Below are 20,944 nucleotides of genomic sequence, written 5' to 3' on the forward strand. Positions count from 1 at the left end.
TATTTTTTGTACTACGATTTAGTTGCTAAATTTATCATTACTAACTAAAATTTATTTAAGCAGGTATTTAAATATACATAAGGAGCAAGTACTCATTATTGTAATTACTAGCCTCGCATTGATTTATTATTAGAAGTATAATAATAAATCAATATCAAAACTGAGTAACAAATGCATGAACTTTACTTAAATATACACATATGTTTCTCTATATGCATTAGTTAAAAACAAGCTAAAGGAGCTCTGAAATATTTCATGTATTATAATTTTATACCTGTTCTTATTCTGCAGTACTTCAAATTTCTAAAACGTTTTAGTAGCCAAACTCAAAAATGAAGTTGTTGGTGTTGGTGTATTTAATTATGGCAAAGCACACTAGGGCTATCTGCCTAAGGGGAGGGATGCCTTTCGTGGAGGACTTTCTAAGGGAAACTGGCTCGTATACACGTTACACATGGAGAAAACCACGAAAACGCCCATGCAGCCAGCCCCTTCGCTGGATTCGAACCTCGGACCGAACTACCAGTGTTCAGCGACTTTACCGCTCGGCCGCCAAAAATGAAGTTGAACGAAGGAATAAATTGTAACTTATTTCTGGCGCTAAAAGTTCCTGTAAATCTTCCCTAAGGTTAAACAAGAATTTGTACCTATGAAATACGTAAGAAATAAAATTTGCTTAGTTCCAATATTCACAAGTAAGACAGCGAAAGAAAACTGATTTCGATAAAAATTATCTTTCTAAAATTAAATGTTATATAGTTCTAAAAATAATGTTCATAAAATGCGATTTGCAGCAGAATTCTGATTTGAAATCTTTTCATGGCTCTTTTTTGGAATAAAATAAGTATTTGCTGTTACAAAACTACAGATATAAACGATGATTCCATGTTTTAATTTAAAATGTCAGCTTTGTTACAAACAAACAATGAAAGTTTTTATTAGCGTACTTGATAAAAAGAAATTTTTATCGCATTTAATGAAAGTTTTATTATAAAAGAAACTTTTAATTAAAATGCGATCGGTCATTAGAGTTTTAGGAAGAACTTTGCAGCATTCATCGGGGCATTTGCTATCGGCAAAAGAATATATAAGTTCATGGCAACAAATAAAATCTTTGGCGCTTTATTTATATAAATCACATGCCAGATTCTTAGTTCTGATATTCAAATCTTAGTTCTGATCTGCGGTTATGCAACGCTTATAAGCTTCACCATTTCAACTTCAATCATATCTGTCGAAATCGATTCCCTTACAACGTGAACATTTAAAAATCATTTTATCGATATATTGGCAAAATATTGATTAGCCTTTAGCAGTTAATTTTCAGAAAATCGTAATTGCCAATGAATGTAAATAGCATATTCAATAGTTTGATTTCATTTTATTCTTTTTTTCCTTTCATTTAAATTTGCCTAGTGATAGAGGAATTTAAAAATGATATAATGGCCTTCTACGTTACTTAAGAAATAGAAATTGAATAATTCAACTTAATAAAAATTACTTCTCCTCACAGAAACTATAAAACGTAGCTCTTTAATGCAATGAACTCGCTTTAAGATACCACCAAAAATTGCTGATTATTTTGGTCATCTGCGGAGAAGATAACTCTAAGGAGGAGTTGTTCAATATCGATATCAATTTATGCTCTCAGGGGAGGGGGAATATTGTTAGTTTCCACAGGTTGTCGCACAAACGAGGGCTCTCTTTATTTCATTCAGTTTTTATTAAATGTTTTTTTCAGATATAATTTTCTTTTGACAAAAAGCAAAATATGTAATATTTCAAATGTTATCTATCTTATATTAGATAAAATTAAATGAAATTCGAAGATAGTAGTATTTAGAATTCATAAAATTCTTAGGATCACGAATTCAGCTCTGTGAACTCTTCAGCTTAACTCTGTGAAAGTTTTGAGACTCACATTTAGACATTTCCGTCTTAATTTACAATCTAATAATCATTTCTCAGTACTTTTTGAAAGTTGTAATTATTACGACTTTTTTACTGAACCTAAATACTAGAGATATGAATGTGAATCTATTCATTTCGATGTTAAAATAAAATGGTGCATATAATTATAATCCAAAGCGAAAATCGAATTGTTCCATAGTAAATCTAGATATTCATTTCTGGAAGAAAAAGGGAACCAAAAATTTAACAAACAGCAAACTCTTTACCTAGAACATTCTGTCAAGAAAGAATGTGTTAGAATGATAATTATTCCTGTCTCATTAAATGACGTAAGATCTTTTTATTTGACGTAAGATCTTTTTATTTATTTTCTTTTATTATTTATAACACCATATGCAAAATACTCTTCGTGGCTTTCCCGACAAGACGCTTAACCACACCCAACTCAGACGACTTTTTCAGACACTGGTAATGCATTTCTTTAACAAAAAATGAATGTTCTACAAGTCATACCTTTCGGTTAAATAATGACGGATTGCGAAACGTGATATGCCAAAGATTTCAATCTGTCTCTGCAACTAGGACTAGGAATGGGTTAAGAGTCATCGCGTGACACCAGTAAAGCTTTCCCATCATGCGCTTTTCCAACTTAGTCACACATCTTTCTGTGTACTTTTTTCAACAAGAAACATCTGAACGTGACCTATTTCTAGCAGTTCCAAGGCTCATAAAAGCACGAAAAGAAGTATTTGAGATACATATGTTATGCCCTCGATATAAGTTTTATTATGTATCTATACCGGCGTACAGTGGGAAAGGGATTAATAAATATTTTTGAGTTCAACATTATTATTGAATGCTATTTTGTAGAGTTATTAGATTCTTTTGGGGCAATATATCTTGAAACATTAACCGTATCTTGCCGCGAATAAACTCGTTTTTCAGTTGCGTTGATCACGAAACATCAAAAGCACGTAAAAGGAATGTTTTTATTCTTTACAATAAGTCTGAGAACCATGCATAATTCATAGCAAATAGCTTGAATTGCTGTATCTAACTTTTGACTTGAGACATCTTTGTGCAATAAGCTGCGCATTGAAATAGCATATAATATGTTTTCTGAAGACGTAACCTTCTTAAAGGCATTATTACTGATGGTGAAACATGGACCTATGCTTTGATAAAACAGCATAACAGTAAATGGGACTGAGCCTCGAAAGGTGAAGCAAGACCAAAAAATGCGGTCAAAAATCAAGGTAATGTTTTTATTTCTTGGTGTGGTGCATCATGGATTTTCATTAACTTTCTAAATCTTAACAAAGAGCGTTATTTGAGAATTTTGCAGATTTTGCTTGACACAGTTCATAGAAAACGCACTGAATTGTAACAGGATAACTCAAGGATTTCGGGCCTTGATGATGCCTTGCTCACAATGCTCTTGTTATTTCTAAACTTTTTGTCAAAAAGTAGACAGATACGGCTCTGTGAACTCCGTATTCCCCTAGCTTGACTTTTTCTTTCTTGCTTCAACAGTTAAAATAATCCCTTTGCAGGTCACCGTTTTGAGAGAGTTGATGCGCTAAAAAAATTTCGTTGCTAGTCCCGAATGGGTTTCATAAGAATAAATTTAAAGCATATTTTCAGGATTGAAAATATTGCAAGATTCACATTTCGACCTTTGCGTTTTAATTTACAATCTAGCAGTCACTTTTCAGCGTTTCTGCTTTCGAAAGCTCTAATTATTGTGGTTTTACTTCATGTTCTAAATACCAGAGATATCAATTGAAATCTATTCATTTTGAAGTTAAAATAAAATACTGCATGCTCATAAATAAAAAACCAATTGTTCCAAAGTGAACCTAATTCCATAATTCATTTCTGAAAGTAATCCATAATTCATTTCTGAAAGAAATACAATTACACTGTAAAGTTATAAAATTCTTTATCTAGAATATAAATTACAATTACACTGTAAAGTTATAAAATTCTTTATCTAGAATATAAATTACAATTACACTAAAGTTATAAAATTCTTATCTAGAATATAAATTACAATTACACTAAAGTTATAAAATTCTTATCTAGAATATAAATTATAATTACACTAAAGTTATAAAATTCTTATCTATAATATAAATTACAATTACAATTACACTGTAAAGTTAAAAATTCTTTATCTAGAATAAGCGTCAGCAACCTTTCTTGGCTGCAGGTCAAAATCAGCCAAAATGTGTATATTATGAAGACGTTTCAGGTCAGTGATTAGTAGTATCTTTATTTCAGAAGAGTCTTTCTTGGTTAATAATAAAATGCATTTTATTAAAAAAATAATTACAATACACTTTAAACATAAAAATTATAATTATTATAAAAACAAACATAATTAAATGAATTTTATTTTCCTCTTCGATATCAATGGCTTCTTTGATACTAATTTATGACGTCAATTTAGTTAAGCCGAGTGTACGATTAGTCGTCTTAAGATAAATACAAGCATATGAATTTTCGGTAGTTAAGCTGCTCCTGTTCTTACTTAAAAAAATTTCACGAGTGAAAACATTTGCTCACATTTATAAGTTGAACCGAATGTGGACAAAATGGCAAAGACAATTTTTTGGAATTATGAATTATGGATTAACCAAATTTATCGGTTTCTCCTTCAAATTATGTTATAATTTTTAAAAATGCATATTCGTTATTGAAACTTCCTATTTTTTGATTTGAAAACATACACACTTCCCGTGCTCCACAGATGTACAACACGGGACTTACAGAAATAAGTTAAGTAAAACATTAAAAGTTACATGCATAAATAAAGCGAACAAAAGCAAAGAACAGAAGTCTGTACTTCACAAAAACAGATAAGTTTACTGGCCAAGTCACTCCGAACATTTTCAAATAGTTCTGCAAGCATAATCTAGGGCCATCAAATGTAGGGAATGAGAAAATCAAATGTTTCATATACTGAGGTACTCTTTCTGAACATTTACATAAATTGTTTGATCTTAGATTAAAACGAAACAGGTAACTTGCAAATTTACCGTGACCAGATAAAAATCTGAGAAACTTTAAAATTAATTTAGAGGAGAGACTTGAAATGCAGTCTATGACAAATAAAAGGAAAGAATCTTTTGGTGACCTCAGCATTATAATATGAAATATATTCCTCATTATACTTAGCTAAAAGCTTCTTATAATGAAAGGACTTCCAATAGCTCTTTGGAATGCTAATGTTGATATTCAAAGGGTAAATATAAGGTATCTTTAGCTAAGAAATCAGCTCTTTCATTTCCATAGAAACCGTGATGAGCATACACATAATCGAAGCGAATATCAATTCCCCTATTTTTAAGCGAATTGATCGTTAATAGAGTTTCGATAACTAATTTGTCGCAGCTGGTAATACTGCTCAAAAAGTGAAGAGAAGAAAGAGATTCAGAACAAATAAGGTACCTTGAGAATGCTGTACCATTATCCTTGATCCATTTCACAGCAAGATACACACAAGAAGATACACACAGGATGCACACAATACACAGAAGTTCTGCAAGTTACTATTAAGATGTTAATCAAAGGCAGAAACCAAGAAATGATTATCGCGGTAATGTGTGGAAGTTAACTACTAGAGGCGTAAAAAGAGTAAAATTACGCCCCTTACATGAGTAAAAAATTACATTGGGTCCTTGCTGACATAATAAATTTTGTAGTCATGTTTAATAAAAAAAGGAGAACCCGATTTGTAATAAGAAGCATTTTTTTGGAATGAGAATTCATATTAATATACACAGAATATGTCTATTATATTATAACATCTAAATACCTATATTTCTTTCGAATTGAATTAGACTATTTGGATAACACCAAGCGTTCCAGAGCTCTCTGTTTAAGGAAAGGGAATGTCTTTAGACAGGACTATTTAAGGGAAAAAGGCTCGTAATTACCCTATGCATTGAAAAAGTACATTTCTTTAACATTGTTATAATTTCATAGCTTTCTAACACTGAAATATCAGATAAAAAAACGATCGGTTTATCAATATCAAATAAAAACAAAAGTAGGTGGGATATTTCCGGAGAAATCTCACATATAGAAAAATAAATTAGTTAAGGTTGTCAGGACTTGTGTTTCTCTTGATTTGCTTTGAAAACATGAATGATCCTGAATAGGAACAGAGCTTACTCAAGCTATGTTCAAGAAAGTGTGAGGTAGACAACACAAGCAGGAAGAGTATACGAAACCCTTTATTTTCAATCTTTTACAGGCACTTCCGAACTTCGGAATACAGAGACCAGCCACTTGTGGTCTAAACGTAAGAATATAAAAACTACTAACTAAAACTCTAACTAAAAGCTAACTTTGAATTAGTATACAAATGCCTAGCACTAAGACTGGCCTTTATTTAAAAAAGGTACGTATGTAGTACGCCGAGCTGCTGAAACCACGATACGTCTGCAAATATCAAGAGGGCTAAACCTCTGGCCTTAAAGGCAACCAGCTACCGAGTGAAAACTCGTAAAACTACAGTGGCAAGCGGCTTGCTTCCTAAAACTCCTTCTCTCTCTCTCGCTTGGCAAAAAGCCACAACTTAAGTACTTGGGCAATAGCAAGACAATTTGCATAAACAAGTTAAAGCATTTAATTCTGGCCGGAAGTAGAAAATAAGAAGTGATAGTACAGTTTTAAAATAAAATAAACGTTAGTAAAACTTAGGATCCTTACAAGGTAAATAAGCGATATTAATGTCTTACAGGTAAAATAAGATTCTGGTTATTCTTAAATGTTGTTTTAAGATTAAAACTCTATTATTAATTAGTTTTGAATTCTTTAAAGAAAGGATAATTTTTTAAGAAAATCGGATTTTTTTACACTGAATTCTCATTAATTAATTTATTAATGAAGCTGGGAAAAGCATTTCGATTTTCCGTAAGTAATGCATTGAGAAATGTAATTTTAGTTGAACCTGTCTAGAACATGATGAAGCCGACCTATTTACGGCAGCTTTTCTTTAAGCAACAAATAGAGTAAGCTATAAAAATTACTTGTGAAACATCCTGCATTCTAATGTGAATATCTTGAGTCTAGGGAGAAAAAAAAAAAAAAAAAAAAAAAAAAAAAAAAAAAAAAAGAGCGCTTTTTCTGGAAATCAATTTTATGTTTTTCCCACGCAGAAAGTGCCAAGCAACGGCGAAACATAACAAAAACAACAGTTCAAAGAAAATGCGATCGATTGTTACTATATCATTCTGAAAACGACTACGTTAGCCGTTCACGCGCAGATCTTTAAAGATTGTTACTAAGCTTTGTGAGACTAGCTTTAATTAGAGTCAGCTATATAAATTAAAGAAAATCCATCTTAAATTACCATAAAATATTCAGTCAAATCCGGTTAACAGGGTGTTTTAATAGCTGAGACGATAATATATTTGGAATAAATCTTAAAGAACTAACTGCAATTCAATATAATGATCTAAATTTCTTTCGCTTATTTTGTATAGCACGTCGTCCGGAAGTGGAAGAAATGCTCACTCCGGATACACAATCTGTAAAAAATCATAATATTTTAAAAGAAAATAACTATAATAAATTTTACAGGGTAAAAGATTACTTTTCTAACTTTTTTTTAATCACATCGTTATGTTGGTGTGCTTTAAATTGAGTGATTTAAAAAAGAATGCCAGAAAATGCGTTTTTCAGTTATTAAATATAAGCATGCCGTGCATTTTTATATTTCTTTCATTTGCTGTTAATGAGAGATTCCAACATTTCGTTTAAGGCATATTCTACCCAAAATTGTTATCCTAAAGAAGATTTGATTAAGCATATGATTTTTTTTTTTTTTTTTTGTAAATGTAATATATAATACTAATATTTTTCTTACTGTTCCAAGAAAGTTATATTTAAGTATTTAAGAGAACATTTTTTTTTAAATTATTCCTTCAGTATTTCAGTATTAATATGCTAGAAAAAGATCCTTAATGTACTTGGAGAGTCCAGAGAATGAACTTCTGTCTCTATACTGGAGCAGGAAACTACACAGAAGAAGAGTAAAAGTATCCTTTATGAACTCTTTAAAATTTACAATGCGTCAACTGGACGCTAACAAACTTCGCCTCTGCTTGGGCGGTAACTGAAAATCACGTAATTAAGCTAAAATTGGAAGATATTAACAAACGGTAGACCTAAACTACAGGGCTCAGCGCGATCCAGTAACATAAACCCCCTTCTACGCTAGTGGCAGCAAAGCAATGCAATTAAGCCACTTGGAACAGCAATAAGCAAACGTATCTACAGCAGGCGATGGCTGATAGAGTCTAACTCTCCCTTTCTCCTACGGAAACTCGGCTTTTAAACTGTTTTCCTATCTTGTGACAATGTGCTCTCAATTCAGAATGCTTCTCCTTAAATAACTCCGAATTAATATCCAGCAGAGACTGAATGCGACCATTTGTAAAAGATTGCTTTACAACTCAAGATCTATGGAAACCTTTGCTTTCCCACGACCAGATTACCCCAAACCTTAGAGGTTTTGAATGCATTCTACGCCTCTGGGTGATAGATGTACCAATAGTACATCTTCTGTTTGATACAAACGTGAAAAGCCTAAGGTATACTTGATCTAATGGTGATAACTCACAGTAGTTGGTACCAAATGCGAGTGAAGGTAAAAGTAAGTAAAGTTATAATACGAACGAAATATAACGCTGTTAAGTGAACATAGCGCCGGAGTGTCGCTACTTTGAACAAATACGAGTATAGTGAATTTTCAAGAGTGCATTTATTCTATTGTGGTTTATGCGCTATCGACGAAGTAGAGTTAATTCAACCCAATAAATTTAAATGAAATGCAAGAAAAAATACGTATAATTTAATATTCCGTACAAGGAAGTCATGTGGTATACACATCAGATTTTTTTTAATATATGTTTTCCTTTTTAAATTGTTAGTAAAAATTTCTTATTACCCCTAGATAATTAAAGCATGTATGAAAAGAACTTCGCTTTATTGGCGGGTTAAACTTACAAAAATGAAAGTGCAAGTATTAAGGCCGTTAAAGAAAAATGAAATTTAAAAAGCATCACAGTATAATCAGTAATATATGATACCAAATAAAATTAGTTTTACTTTTTAATTTACAGTCGTTTTCATAAGAAATATATTAAACGCAAGAAATGAGTTAAAAAACTAGTTTCATTAATTGTTCTGGTTGCGGTATCTTCCAAGCATAACAAGAACGTCACAAGATAACATGTATTTGAGCACGTCTAAAACATTTGAAATCAGATTCCCTGTGAAACAGCTGGACCAAACTTGTTTCTAACGTTCCGTTTGAGGATACGATTCATTACTAACAAACGTGAATATAAAGAAAATATTTTAACCTAACTATTATTTTGAATTCACTGTACCCAAGAAAAATATGTATCTCTGTCTGAACATTAACCACAGTAGTGCCAGGTTTTAATTACGAAATAAAAACCTGTCCACAGTTGCTCATAAACTAAAAATGTTAGCTATCGGAGAGAAATTCATTATCATATCGCAAAGATAATACTCATAAAACTGAAGCAGTAGCCGCACCCTTTACTCCCTCGAGTTTTGGACACATTCAATAAACTTTATCTACCAAGAAAAACCAAAATTTCAGCTTTATCCCTCAGAGACTATCATCTACCGATGCAAATGCAACAGCGTAATATAACTCCACGCATGATCTCATTAAATAAAGTGCATATGCATTTGGGTCGAATCTGACTTTTTTAATACCAGATAGATTTTATTAATGTCCTATATTTCGGGGCTCACGATGAAATATCTTCTTAAGTAAGCATTTCAATAATGACCTCGCATTTTATATTTCTGAGGAAGAAAATAGGAAGTTACATGTCATTAATATCTTCGAAATAAAGCCTATGGGTATATACTGGAAGTCCTTTGTTAATGTAAATGCCACCGGAGTTGTAAAAGCTTAAATGCTAGTCTTTGTTTGTAAATTCAAGGCCGTTTCCAAGGGGTTATGTTCAAGCGATATGTAATTAATTCTTTAAGCTGTTTAACAGCTGAGGTGAAAATTACTATGGTTAACGGAACAGATAGCATATCTTAGAGGTATTTATTGAAAAACATACATTCGTATTTTACACAATTTTGAAAATATATAAGTAGTACGTATAGTACAAAGGCAGTTTTAGAAGTAGAAAGAAATTAAAATAAAAAGCGGTTCTTTTAATATAAATAGTTATGTAATATTTAATTTAATATTTAATTTAGATTTATTATGCAGATTTAATTTGAAATTTAAATTCAAAAGGTCCAAACTTAAAATTACAAACAAAATACCATAAAATGATTTACTGGAAATAACTGGAAGGCTTTCAGCACATTTTAGACCTGTTTTACACAGATATAGGCTTAAAAATGGTACCATCCAATTTTCTGAAAAATAAGCCATTTCTTACAGTAAAATGGAATTTTTAAACAAGAACTGTACAGATTTTAAAAATAAATATTTTTGTCATATGTCAATTATTAGTCCAATGGGGGAATTTTCCCAGAAGGACTATTAATTTCGTTTTGGTATTTTGCGTCGATTCACGATAAGCGTTGCTTCACTTTTCAAATTGTTGCCACCAAATATTATCGCCCTGTATTACATTTAAAGAAATTTAAAAATGAAGAATCTGCATAAATGTATATATGTTTCTAGCATTGTGGTAAAGCAACGGCACCCAGAGCCATCAAAATTTTAATAACGTATTGAATGACGTAATCCTATTGCGAATATGGACATCTGGAAGCCCTAATTTGAATTTAATTTTTTTTTATTATCGATTTCACATTTTGTAAAACTTCAATCAATTTTTTATTAACAAACTAAACGATTTCAAAGGGAGCAATGGCAAAACTATGTAGAATAAAAAACATTTTTATCTCCAGCGCATTTTTATCTCTATATTAAAAATTCTAAAGATATGCTCATTTTAAAATTATTTTGCGATATTGCTGGTGAATTAACTTTTATGGTTTAAGTGCGAAGAAAATAAATTTATTTAATAAATGAAATTTAATAAATAAAGGTAACACACAAAATGTTAAGAAAACGCCCATTTTGGATGTAATTTAAAATCTAATCCGGGATTATGACCCAGACCCGGAGAAATGTCATCAGACGAAACTGAGGAGAGCAATGTCATTTTTCCCACCCGCCAGAAAATGTTACACGCCTTGAACCCTGTAAGTCCAAATAAGCAGGAAGAAATGTACAATTTATTAGCAAGATAGGCAAAATAATGGCTGGAAATAACTCAAGTAGAAATCGGATGTTTAGCAATTCCTTCTTAGCACACGAAAAAAATCGTAAAGTTCTTCAAATAATTCTCAGGATAAACCCTATCCCTGCCTCTGTAATCTATGACCCGACGGTCATCAAGTGACCAATTTCATAATTTCAGACGACCCACCTGAGTTCCGAAAAGAAATTATAATATATTAAAATAAATTATAAGACATAAATATGAAATGACCACTTGAAAATACATAAAAAAGAACCTAAAATAAAAAATAACAACAACATATTTGTTTGATTACAAAGATGCAGAAACGATGCATTTTTATTTTTACAAAATATGATGTGGATACCACATAATTTCCTTGTACACCTATTCAATTATGCACCATTTTTGCTGATTTTAATTTAAATTTATTTCATCTGAAAGTGAGATTCTATCTTTCAATTCAAAATGCCTTTCGGGAACTGTCGATGGCAATAAAAACGAGACATGCTCAACAAGATGTCACAGAAGTCTCATATACGAAATTTCAACCTTCCTTGGCTAATAGTTTTTGAATTATGAGAGATACGTACAGACGTCAAGCAGAAACCACTCGAAAGTCCCAAATAAAAAATTTCAACATTTTACGGCGAACCGTTTTAGAGTTATACGGCATAGCTACATATAGCCGCCACCGACGGATCTGGTTAAAATGGATTGGAGAAAGTCAAAATGGATATTTCCATTGAAATCTCAAAACCGAAATTTTTTACAATTACAAGCGTTCTTTTACTTCTTACAAGGAAGTAAAAATAAAACTTGTAAAGTAATTTCAAGGAGAAATCGATAAGTTTGGCCAAAAAATCTATAATCCGTAATTCCAAAAAATTGACTGTGCCATTTTATTCCCCTTCTGTTCAGCTTATAAATGCAAGCAAATATTTTCACACATGAAATTTATTTTAAGTAAGAACAAGAATAGCTTGAATACCGAAAATTCAGATGCTTGTATTCATCTCAACACGACTAAGTATAATCCAGACTCGACCAAATTTGAACAACACAAATTCAGCATCAGGGAAGCCATAGATATCGGAGAGAAAAATAAAGTTCATTCATTACGTTTGCTTTTCTAATAATTAGAATTAAAATTTTAGTTTTCATGTTTAAAGGTTTAAATGTATTGTAATTATTTTCTCTATAACATTTATTTTATTTTTCATTAAGTAAGACTATTCTGAATTAAAAATACCACTGATCCTAAATATCTTCTTAATACACACATTTTAGTTAATTTTGACTGCACTAAGGTTGCTGAAGCCAATCCTAACTCATAATTCAGTTAAGTGATAAATCTCACATCTGATTCTCACTTGAACGCCATAACTCTTCGATCCATATATACGATTTTGATTCATAACAATGTCCAGCCACGCAGAGATTCTGTGGTGTTAGAAGTACTACCAGAAATTTATCGGACAGTAGTCAGATACCATCTGTATAGCGAGGACGAAGCACCATGAGATTTCTGAGCATACGGATGCAACGTCCATGCGTGGAAAGAGGTTTTGAGACGAGAAGGTAAAACTGCCACGTCCACAATGCCAAAATAGATGTCATAAAACAACCTATTTTATATTTTTGAACCGTTCACAAAATGCTATTACAATTATAATTTAATATGAAGAGTTTTATTTTGGAAGAAATTAATCTATATTATCATATTTTTTCCAAATAAACAGAAAACATTCTTTCTTAAAACTTTCTAATCAGTCCTCGCGCATATTTATGAATATGAATATATCACATTTATATACATTTATATTTCTTCAGGGATATCTGGTTCAAGGACATGAATAAGATATTAACTACAAATATGTTAAAAAAAAACAGGAGGGTAAAAAAACATTCTATATAAATTCTGTGATTTTCAAGACAGAAACACTGAAGTTCCAAAATAAATTTCTGTGCAATCTTCTATTTTCAGGTACCCTTATTTCCGTTGTGAATTCTAATGACATTTGATATAAATGTATTGAGCATTTATAAATATGGGTTATGTAAATTGGTAAAAGATTTTGCATAATAAACCAAACATTTCTTAATACATCAGATATGATAATTTTAATAGTTTCAATTCACTTTAATCATGTAAAATGTTAAAGAGAATCCAGTTACCATCAATCAGGTCTGCATCATGAAGAAGAAGTGTATTCACTTATCGTAAAAAAAATCACTTACCTCTTTTTTAATTAGAAAAAACAGCAACCTTATTTTGACATACACTCACGTTTGTGAAAATTGCAACACCATGAAGGACTTACGCGAGTGAGCTGAAATTTTCAGGAAATGCAAAGTAGCGCATGATATGCAAATGATTAGAATTGCAAATCCGTAGCGCATGCGTATGCTGAGCAGCGCCCTCTGAACGGCTGATGGATCCGAATAAATAGACGGCTGTAGCGAGGCGTGTATGGTTATCGGTGGTTATCTGCTAGTGGTAAACGTTAACTCAATCTGTACTTATGCCTCGTCGACGAAAGAGAGCGAGATTTGAACAACTTACAGAGTTTGAACGAGGGAGAATCATCGGCCTTCGTGAAGCTGGATTGTCGTATCGTGCAGTAGCCTCTCGTGTGCAGCGTAACAGCAGCACAGTGATGCGCGTTTGGAAGCAGTGGACGGACGAGTGTCGGACAACTCGGAAATCCGGGAGTGGACCCCGAAATGTGACGTCAGCTCGCGATGATAGACACCTGGTCCGCATGGCGCGGACGGACCGTACAGCTTCCTCTAGACAATTGGCAGCATTGTGGTCAATAGCTACAGGTGTTTCATTGTGTGCTTCATCAATTCGTAGACGTCTGCTGCAGTGTGGACTGCGCGCACGGACTGCTTTATACAGGATCCCCCTAACGCACGACCATCGCCGCCTGCGGCTACAATGGCCCAATCAGCATAGAGACTGGCGTGCTGATTGGCAGCATGTCGTGTTTTCTGACGAATCCCGCTTTAATTTGTGGTACCATGATGGCCGCATTCGTGTCAGACGCTATGCCGGTGAACGCCACCTTCCGGAGTGCATTATCGAACGCCACAGTGGACGAACACCCGGAGTTATGGTCTGGGGCGCCATAGCATACCATAGACGATCTCAATTGCTACGAATTGTGGGCAATCTGAACAGCAACCGGTATATCCGTGAAGTTCTATAGCCCGAAGCTGTTCCCTTCCTTCAAAGCTTGCCAGGCGCTGTATTTCAATAGGACAATGCCCGCCCTCATACTGCTCGGATTGTTAAATCCTTCTTTGCAGCGCAGCAGGTACAGCTTCTTCCTTGGCCTGCGTGTTCCCCGGATATGTCGCCAATTGAACATGTGTGGGATGTCATTGGTCGGCGTCTTGCTCGTGATCCTCGTCCTGTTGCGTCTGCAGACGAACTTTGGGTACGCGTACAAACGATATGGAATGCTCTTCCTCAGTCAGACATTCAAACTTTGTTTGACTCCATGCCACGTCGTGTAGCAGCACTTATTGCGGCGCGTGGTGGCCACACAAAATACTGATTCTGATCTCTTGTTCTTGTTTGTTTGCTTTGAACATTTAATCATTTATTTGTACCACTACCACTCAACTGTATTAAATTGCATTCAATTATGACGATTCCTTCTTGGTGTTGCAATTTTCACAAACGTGAGTGTAGATTTTGAATTCACAATTTACCTCAAAGTTGTTGCTTTGCCTAATTTAAAGTTTTACTCTAACGTGTTTCTCTTCTAATTGAATTGCCATTAAAAGTAAATAAATGTAAGTTAAGTTAAAGATTTAAGCTAAAGATAATGATTTAAGTTAAAGATTAAGTGAAGTTAAAGATTTTTGCCAAAATCTGTGTTAGGAATTTTGCATAAGCCCTAGATTTTTTTGTACCTGCTATATATAAATACAGGAAGTAGAAATATTATTTGTCTTTACAGTTAAATACACTAATGGGAAAAGAGCGTGACTTCATACAAGAAAAGTTTTTAAAGATATTTTAATTTCTTTATTACAAGTAATTTACGAAAGAGCCGATGATTCTAAAAAACCAGATACTATAATATATCAGTTGCTAAGATGTCCCGAGTACATATTTACGAGATAAACATATGAGAAAGAATGAGCGGCTTTTTGCAAAAATACGGTTTATGAATGCTTTGTTTACTCGAATAAACGCAAGAAAACGAGAATAAACTCAAATAAACGAATAAATGAAAAAACTCATTAATGAAACTACTAGTTTCGGGTATAATGCTTCCTGAAACGAAGCACCTTGCATGCTTAGTATCTAAATAGGTCAGCTAGAATAATGATCAGAACTCTCCACGCAGCTTCTATTGATTTGCTTTAGAACCAAAAAACCTTTTAGTTTTTGAGTTCATAAACAAAACTGACTCATATCCCCCCCCCCAAGTAGGCTTTTTACCCAGCACTCCAATCCAGAATTGAAACACGGTTAAAAAGTTCTATAAATATCAAAAGGAAACGCTAGATGTCCAGATTAAAGTTATTATTTGCTCAGAATTTAATTCAGTTTCAAAAATTTTGTGATGACAATATTGTGAATTTGTATATTTATCTTGTATACGAAGTTTTAAAACTAAATACTTACTAATTCTAACTTTCAGTAAGCAATTCTTATAAATCTATACAATGCTCAGTAGTTTCATACAGCTGCTCAATTTCCTCGTAGAACTCATCTTTTAAAACTCTGTTTAGACGTCTGTTTATGGTTTTCATATTCACCTAAGTGCTATTAAAATAATAAACTTAGGACAGACTTCATTTTAGGAAAGAGAAACTAGTCTGTAGGTGCTAAGTATGGTGAATTCTTCTAAATATGGTGATAAGTGGATGATTGAAAACTGTTACACCTTTTGTTGCCATAAACTGCTTGACAAAAAGGCGAATTGCGTGACGGTGAATTATCATACAGCACAAACTAGTTATTGGATTTAGTTTTTTTTTTCTGGTCTAACGCGTTTAATTTCATTCATAGGTCTATTCATAACCTTTTTATATAATATGATTTTTTTCCAAGCTGTCCCTTAGGAACAAGTTCATTATGAATTATTCTTTTCCAATCAAAAATGTTACCAGCATAGGCTAGGTTTCTGTGGCCGCTAAGAACCTTCCACAGTTAGCAAATAATTTGTCTCAGAATCTTAATAAAGTATTATTAAGTATTAGGCTTAAGTATTAAGCGTTGAATTAAGTATTAGATTTATATCAACTCACAGTTTTTTTTGAAAAAAATCACGATTTTTTTCCGTTTTACTGCTGAACTACATTGCTCGTTTTGCTCAGCTTTTGAATCCATGATATCACATGTTATTTGGATAAATGTAAACGATTAACTTCATAGAAAATTCTGTTTTTAAGTAGCCAGTACTCTCACAGAAATAAGCTGAGATTTCATAGTAATAAAAGCTGTCAATTATCGTTTGGCAGGTTTGTTAGATTTTGTTAAAATAAGTCTTGAAACGTTGCAGATCTACTGCATATTTATTTCTACTGAATCTGTACATTTTTACAGATAATGTATGTGCTTCTCTAGCCAATTTTGCATTATTCGTTTTTGTAGAACCCTATTTGATATGCCTAAAATTTAATTTTTAAATTTTCAATATTAGTGTGTGTAAAATCTAGGAAAATGAACATTTTAGACTACAAATAACATAGCATCTTAATTTCTCTTTTATAAGAATAAAGAAATTGTTGGGATGGAAACATTTGGCGTCTTTCAGTGGCACAGAATATTATATTTAAATTTCCTAGATTAAACGTCCAACAGTCTATGATATGAAGTGCTTCATTAAAGCTGTAAAAAATAATTGTAATAATTAAATACATTCACTATTCACCCTTGCAAAAAAAATTTCAGTATGTCCGCATAAAACGATAACAATTGTTCTTAATATCTACAGGAATAATCTTCGTTGTTGGGTTGAATGGTGCCATCTTTGCCAACCGATTTACCAACAATTGTTTCAAGTAATTCCATTAAGGAATGCTTTCACTTTTTCTTAAACATACTAATTATCACGGTCATAAGACGAAAATGTCAATAGTTTCCTTCGCGCCTGTTGAGCAAAGTATAAGACAATCCGGGACGTTAAATATGCCAGTTGTGCGATTGTACCTATAGGTCTTTAGCTTGCTTGTTTAATTACGATTGTTTGGTTCTTATTCCATCTTGGAGCAGCGTTGAAAGGTAAAAACATTTAGACAAAATTTCTCAAACTCAAGAAACTCGAAGTTATCTCGAACCCTGGCATCATTGATGACGATCGTGAAAAAATTCATCCTCAAACGTTAAAAACTAGCAAACAAATATTATGTACTTAAAATCATATTTTTCTTTTCATATTTAATCATGTTTTTTTTAAATCTACATAACTGTGAAATATCGGCCAAGTTTTATATGAGATGCATTATCTTAACAGACATAGTCTTTGAATTACTAATGTATTTTAGAGCAAGATTGTTTTCCTAACCAAACGCCCATCGAATTCAAGAAAAATGATTTAAGCAAAATAAATGTAACAAAAGCACAAAAAACGTTAACTCCGTCTTTTATACGTAAATTATAAATGGCTGCTTTTATATCAACATCATTATAGCAATTCTAATCCAGAAGTGTTCTGTAAACACCAGGTACGGGATGTGGTAACGAAAGAGCAAGAAAAAAGAAAGATGCATAGAGAGGGCATAAGGGAAAGATGTTAAGTTTGCGTGTATAACTTGATAATATTGAAAGAATTAATAATTTCGCGAATCAGACCTAAATAAATTACTTAAACAAATTGATTAACATGTTCACTAACGAAGAGTCTGACAACTAAGATTTGAGAAAATCAGTGCTTCTCCCTAACTTCTCTGTCAAATGTTAGAATTAAAGTACTTGTATTTAACTGTTTTCAGGATAAAGCAGGAAAATGTAAATAGCATGCATATTCATTTGCATCCTTTATTTTCTTACTCCTTGTAGAATTCCGTACATGTTTTCATCTTTGAAATCAAGTAAATTGTTCTTATTATCTCCACCAGTTTTAAACAGGGCATCTTCTATCCAAGGAAAGTCAGCATTTTATAAATTTTTTTTCTGTATCAAAATCAAGGTAAAAAGGAAAGATCACGACAGTCATATTTTAAACGTAGATGACAGTTCAGCTTTGTATACATTATTAATTTCTTACCCGGATACGTTGCCTATTTTACACTTTTAGCTCTAGAAATGAGTGCTCTTAGCCATTGATTGAATCGTCTATGATGCACTTTTTGCTCTTTCTTTCAGGACGTGTTCCTGAAGAGATGTTGAGGAGGGGGCGGGGTTGAGCCGCTCCTTCCATGGAATTGAAGCGGAATAAGAGAGCCCAGCGATCTCAATCCCCGAGTCACACTTCGTTGATGCTTGCATGCCAACAAGAAGCCAAAGAAGACGTTCGGAATATAATTCAAAGACAGGTACAGTTTTCAATTACTTCTGTTGCTTCTGTACATTTAAATGTGATTTCACAAGAGCTAAGAGTTAATTCTAGCAAATAATTTAATGAAATCCTGATGTACTACTGGATGAAATAGGTAACAAGCTTACCAAAATACATTTTAGAGTCATTAGGTTATACAGATGCAATAACGTGAAAAATGTGCAATGTCTTCGGAATTCGAACGCGTCGAACGTGCTTCTAGTTATACCACGAAGACTTGCGGAAAGGAAGGAGGAAATACCTTATACCGTAACTAGCTAATCGTAGTCGATTATTCCTTTATTTTCATGTGATGAAAATTTTAAGTTGAAATCAGGTCTTTCCGAATGTTAAAAAAGGAAATTTTCGTATGCGTTTGGTCCACCAAGAAAACAGCTGAATGCAACTGTCCGCTAGATTCGACATGGCTATTTACAACTCTTGAGAATTGATTTTAAACTCATGTTCCGTTAATAATTATATTCAAAGTGAAACCTAATATCTTAGGGCCACTCTACCTTAAAAGTGAACTGGCAGAATTTATTTCGACGATGACTATCTGTATTGAATTATTCAATAGATTATTCAATATTAAATTTTTCGATATAGATAGATTTAATACAGTGATTCTCAAGATAAAGTACATAAACACAATCGGAAATTAGAAATCTTTCTGATGATGTAAATCAGTGGGATTTTTATAGCAGTTAAGGGAAAAAAAACCTTTGTGTTAAAAATGAATGCACTCCGTTAAACATGTAGAAAGGCACAGCGATTGCCAAGGGATATTGACATGAAGTCTCCGGTTTATTAAAAGATCTTTCTTCAGAAGAGTATTCCATTCTAGCTGCCAAATGGTAATGCTCATTCACTTAAACTTAAGAATGAATGTCTTAAAAGGAAAAACACACAAACAATAAAGTTTGCCAAATCTTTAGATTTATATTTGAGAGAAAATATCTAAAATACCTGAAAAGTTGCTATATTGTAAAACGTCGGAGGCTCTTTTAAGAACCCTTAGAAAAACTTTTGAGAACTGAAATTATCTCTTTCATGTTTAAATTAATACAAGGATGCTCAAATGTTAACCAGACGATCGAATTTTCGCGCGGTGATTCCTGACCTTGAACATGCCGAACACCATGCTTAAAACCATGGAGGTAAGAAAGGACCTTCCTACTACCTCCATGGTTAAAACGCGTTAGTATGTGGCCACTTTAAGAGTAATAAATTAGCAGGAAATGCCTCAATACGTGGAACAAAGGTTTGTTGTAAAGGTTTTAATAAAAAAAAGAGATCTTAAGCTCCCAAATGTTTTATCAGTCTTCGCAAATAACACACAGAATATTGTCTGTCTCATATAACCGATAAGGACACCTGGTGTTCCTCAAAGACATTGTAGCTATTCGAGTAAAACGCGTACCTAAACTCTTTTATATAGGGCATAAAACTGTTTTCGAAATGCTGGGGAAAATGCTAACAGATTTATCACATGTTACCGGATTATAAAAAGAAAATAATTTTCATACATTGTGAACTATATTACGTAGAATTATTTCGTTAATTTTATCCTTTACCTGTGATGAATTACTTCCGCATCGCTAAGCGAAAAATACTTCAAGTAAAAATAATATAAACAATCAACAAATAATGTCCACAAATTGCATATCAATATCATTTCTCCTCGACAGTGCAGTTTTGCACCTTTTGTTCCACGTATTGTGGCATTTTCTGCTAATTTATTACTCTTAAAGTGGCCACATACTAACGCGTTTTAACCATGGAGGTAGTAGGAAGGTCCTTTCTTACCTCCATGGTTAGCATGGTGTTCGGCATGTTCAAGGTCAGGAATCACCGCGCGAAAATTCGAACGTCTGGTTAACATTTGAGCATCCTTGTATTAATTTAAACATGAAAGAGATAATTTCAGTTCTCAAAAGTTTTTATAAGGGTTCTTAAAAGATCCTCGACGTTTTACGATATAGCAACTTTTCAGGTATTTTAGATACTTTCTCTCAAATTTAAATCTAAAGATTTGGCAAACTTTATTGTTTGTGTGTTTTTCCTTTTAAGACATTCATTACTTCAAAACTAAATATAATTTGATAACTTCAAAACTAAATATAATTATTTGCATTATGAATAAAGTCGGCTGAAATGATGAATTACTATTTCTTAACATAATATTAATAATTCCAGTCAAAAGAATAGATCATAAAGTAAAATAATCATTTAAATTTTTATCTTGGTTAAGTTAAA

The 20,944-nt window shown here is 32.7% G+C and overlaps 1 protein-coding gene across 5 annotated transcripts in view; it reads left to right on the plus strand.

The window, feature by feature from the left end:
* Positions 1-20,944, plus strand: part of LOC118193305 (uncharacterized) — a 160,132-nt gene that overhangs the window by 56,831 nt on the left and 82,357 nt on the right. For all 5 annotated transcript variants that reach the window (XR_015043572.1, XM_085825641.1, XM_085825643.1 and 2 more), the window contains one exon: positions 18,514-18,683. Coding sequence is in view for 4 of the 5 variants with exons in the window: in XM_085825641.1 (XP_085681767.1) it covers positions 18,567-18,683 (117 nt within the window). In the remaining variant the exon portion in view is untranslated. The remainder of the gene's footprint in view (positions 1-18,513; positions 18,684-20,944) is intronic.

This window comes from Stegodyphus dumicola, chromosome 10 (genome assembly GCF_044657685.1).
Source record: "Stegodyphus dumicola isolate Sdum_Otavi_A_Nest chromosome 10, ASM4465768v1".
Lineage (NCBI taxonomy): Eukaryota > Metazoa > Arthropoda > Arachnida > Araneae > Eresidae > Stegodyphus > Stegodyphus dumicola.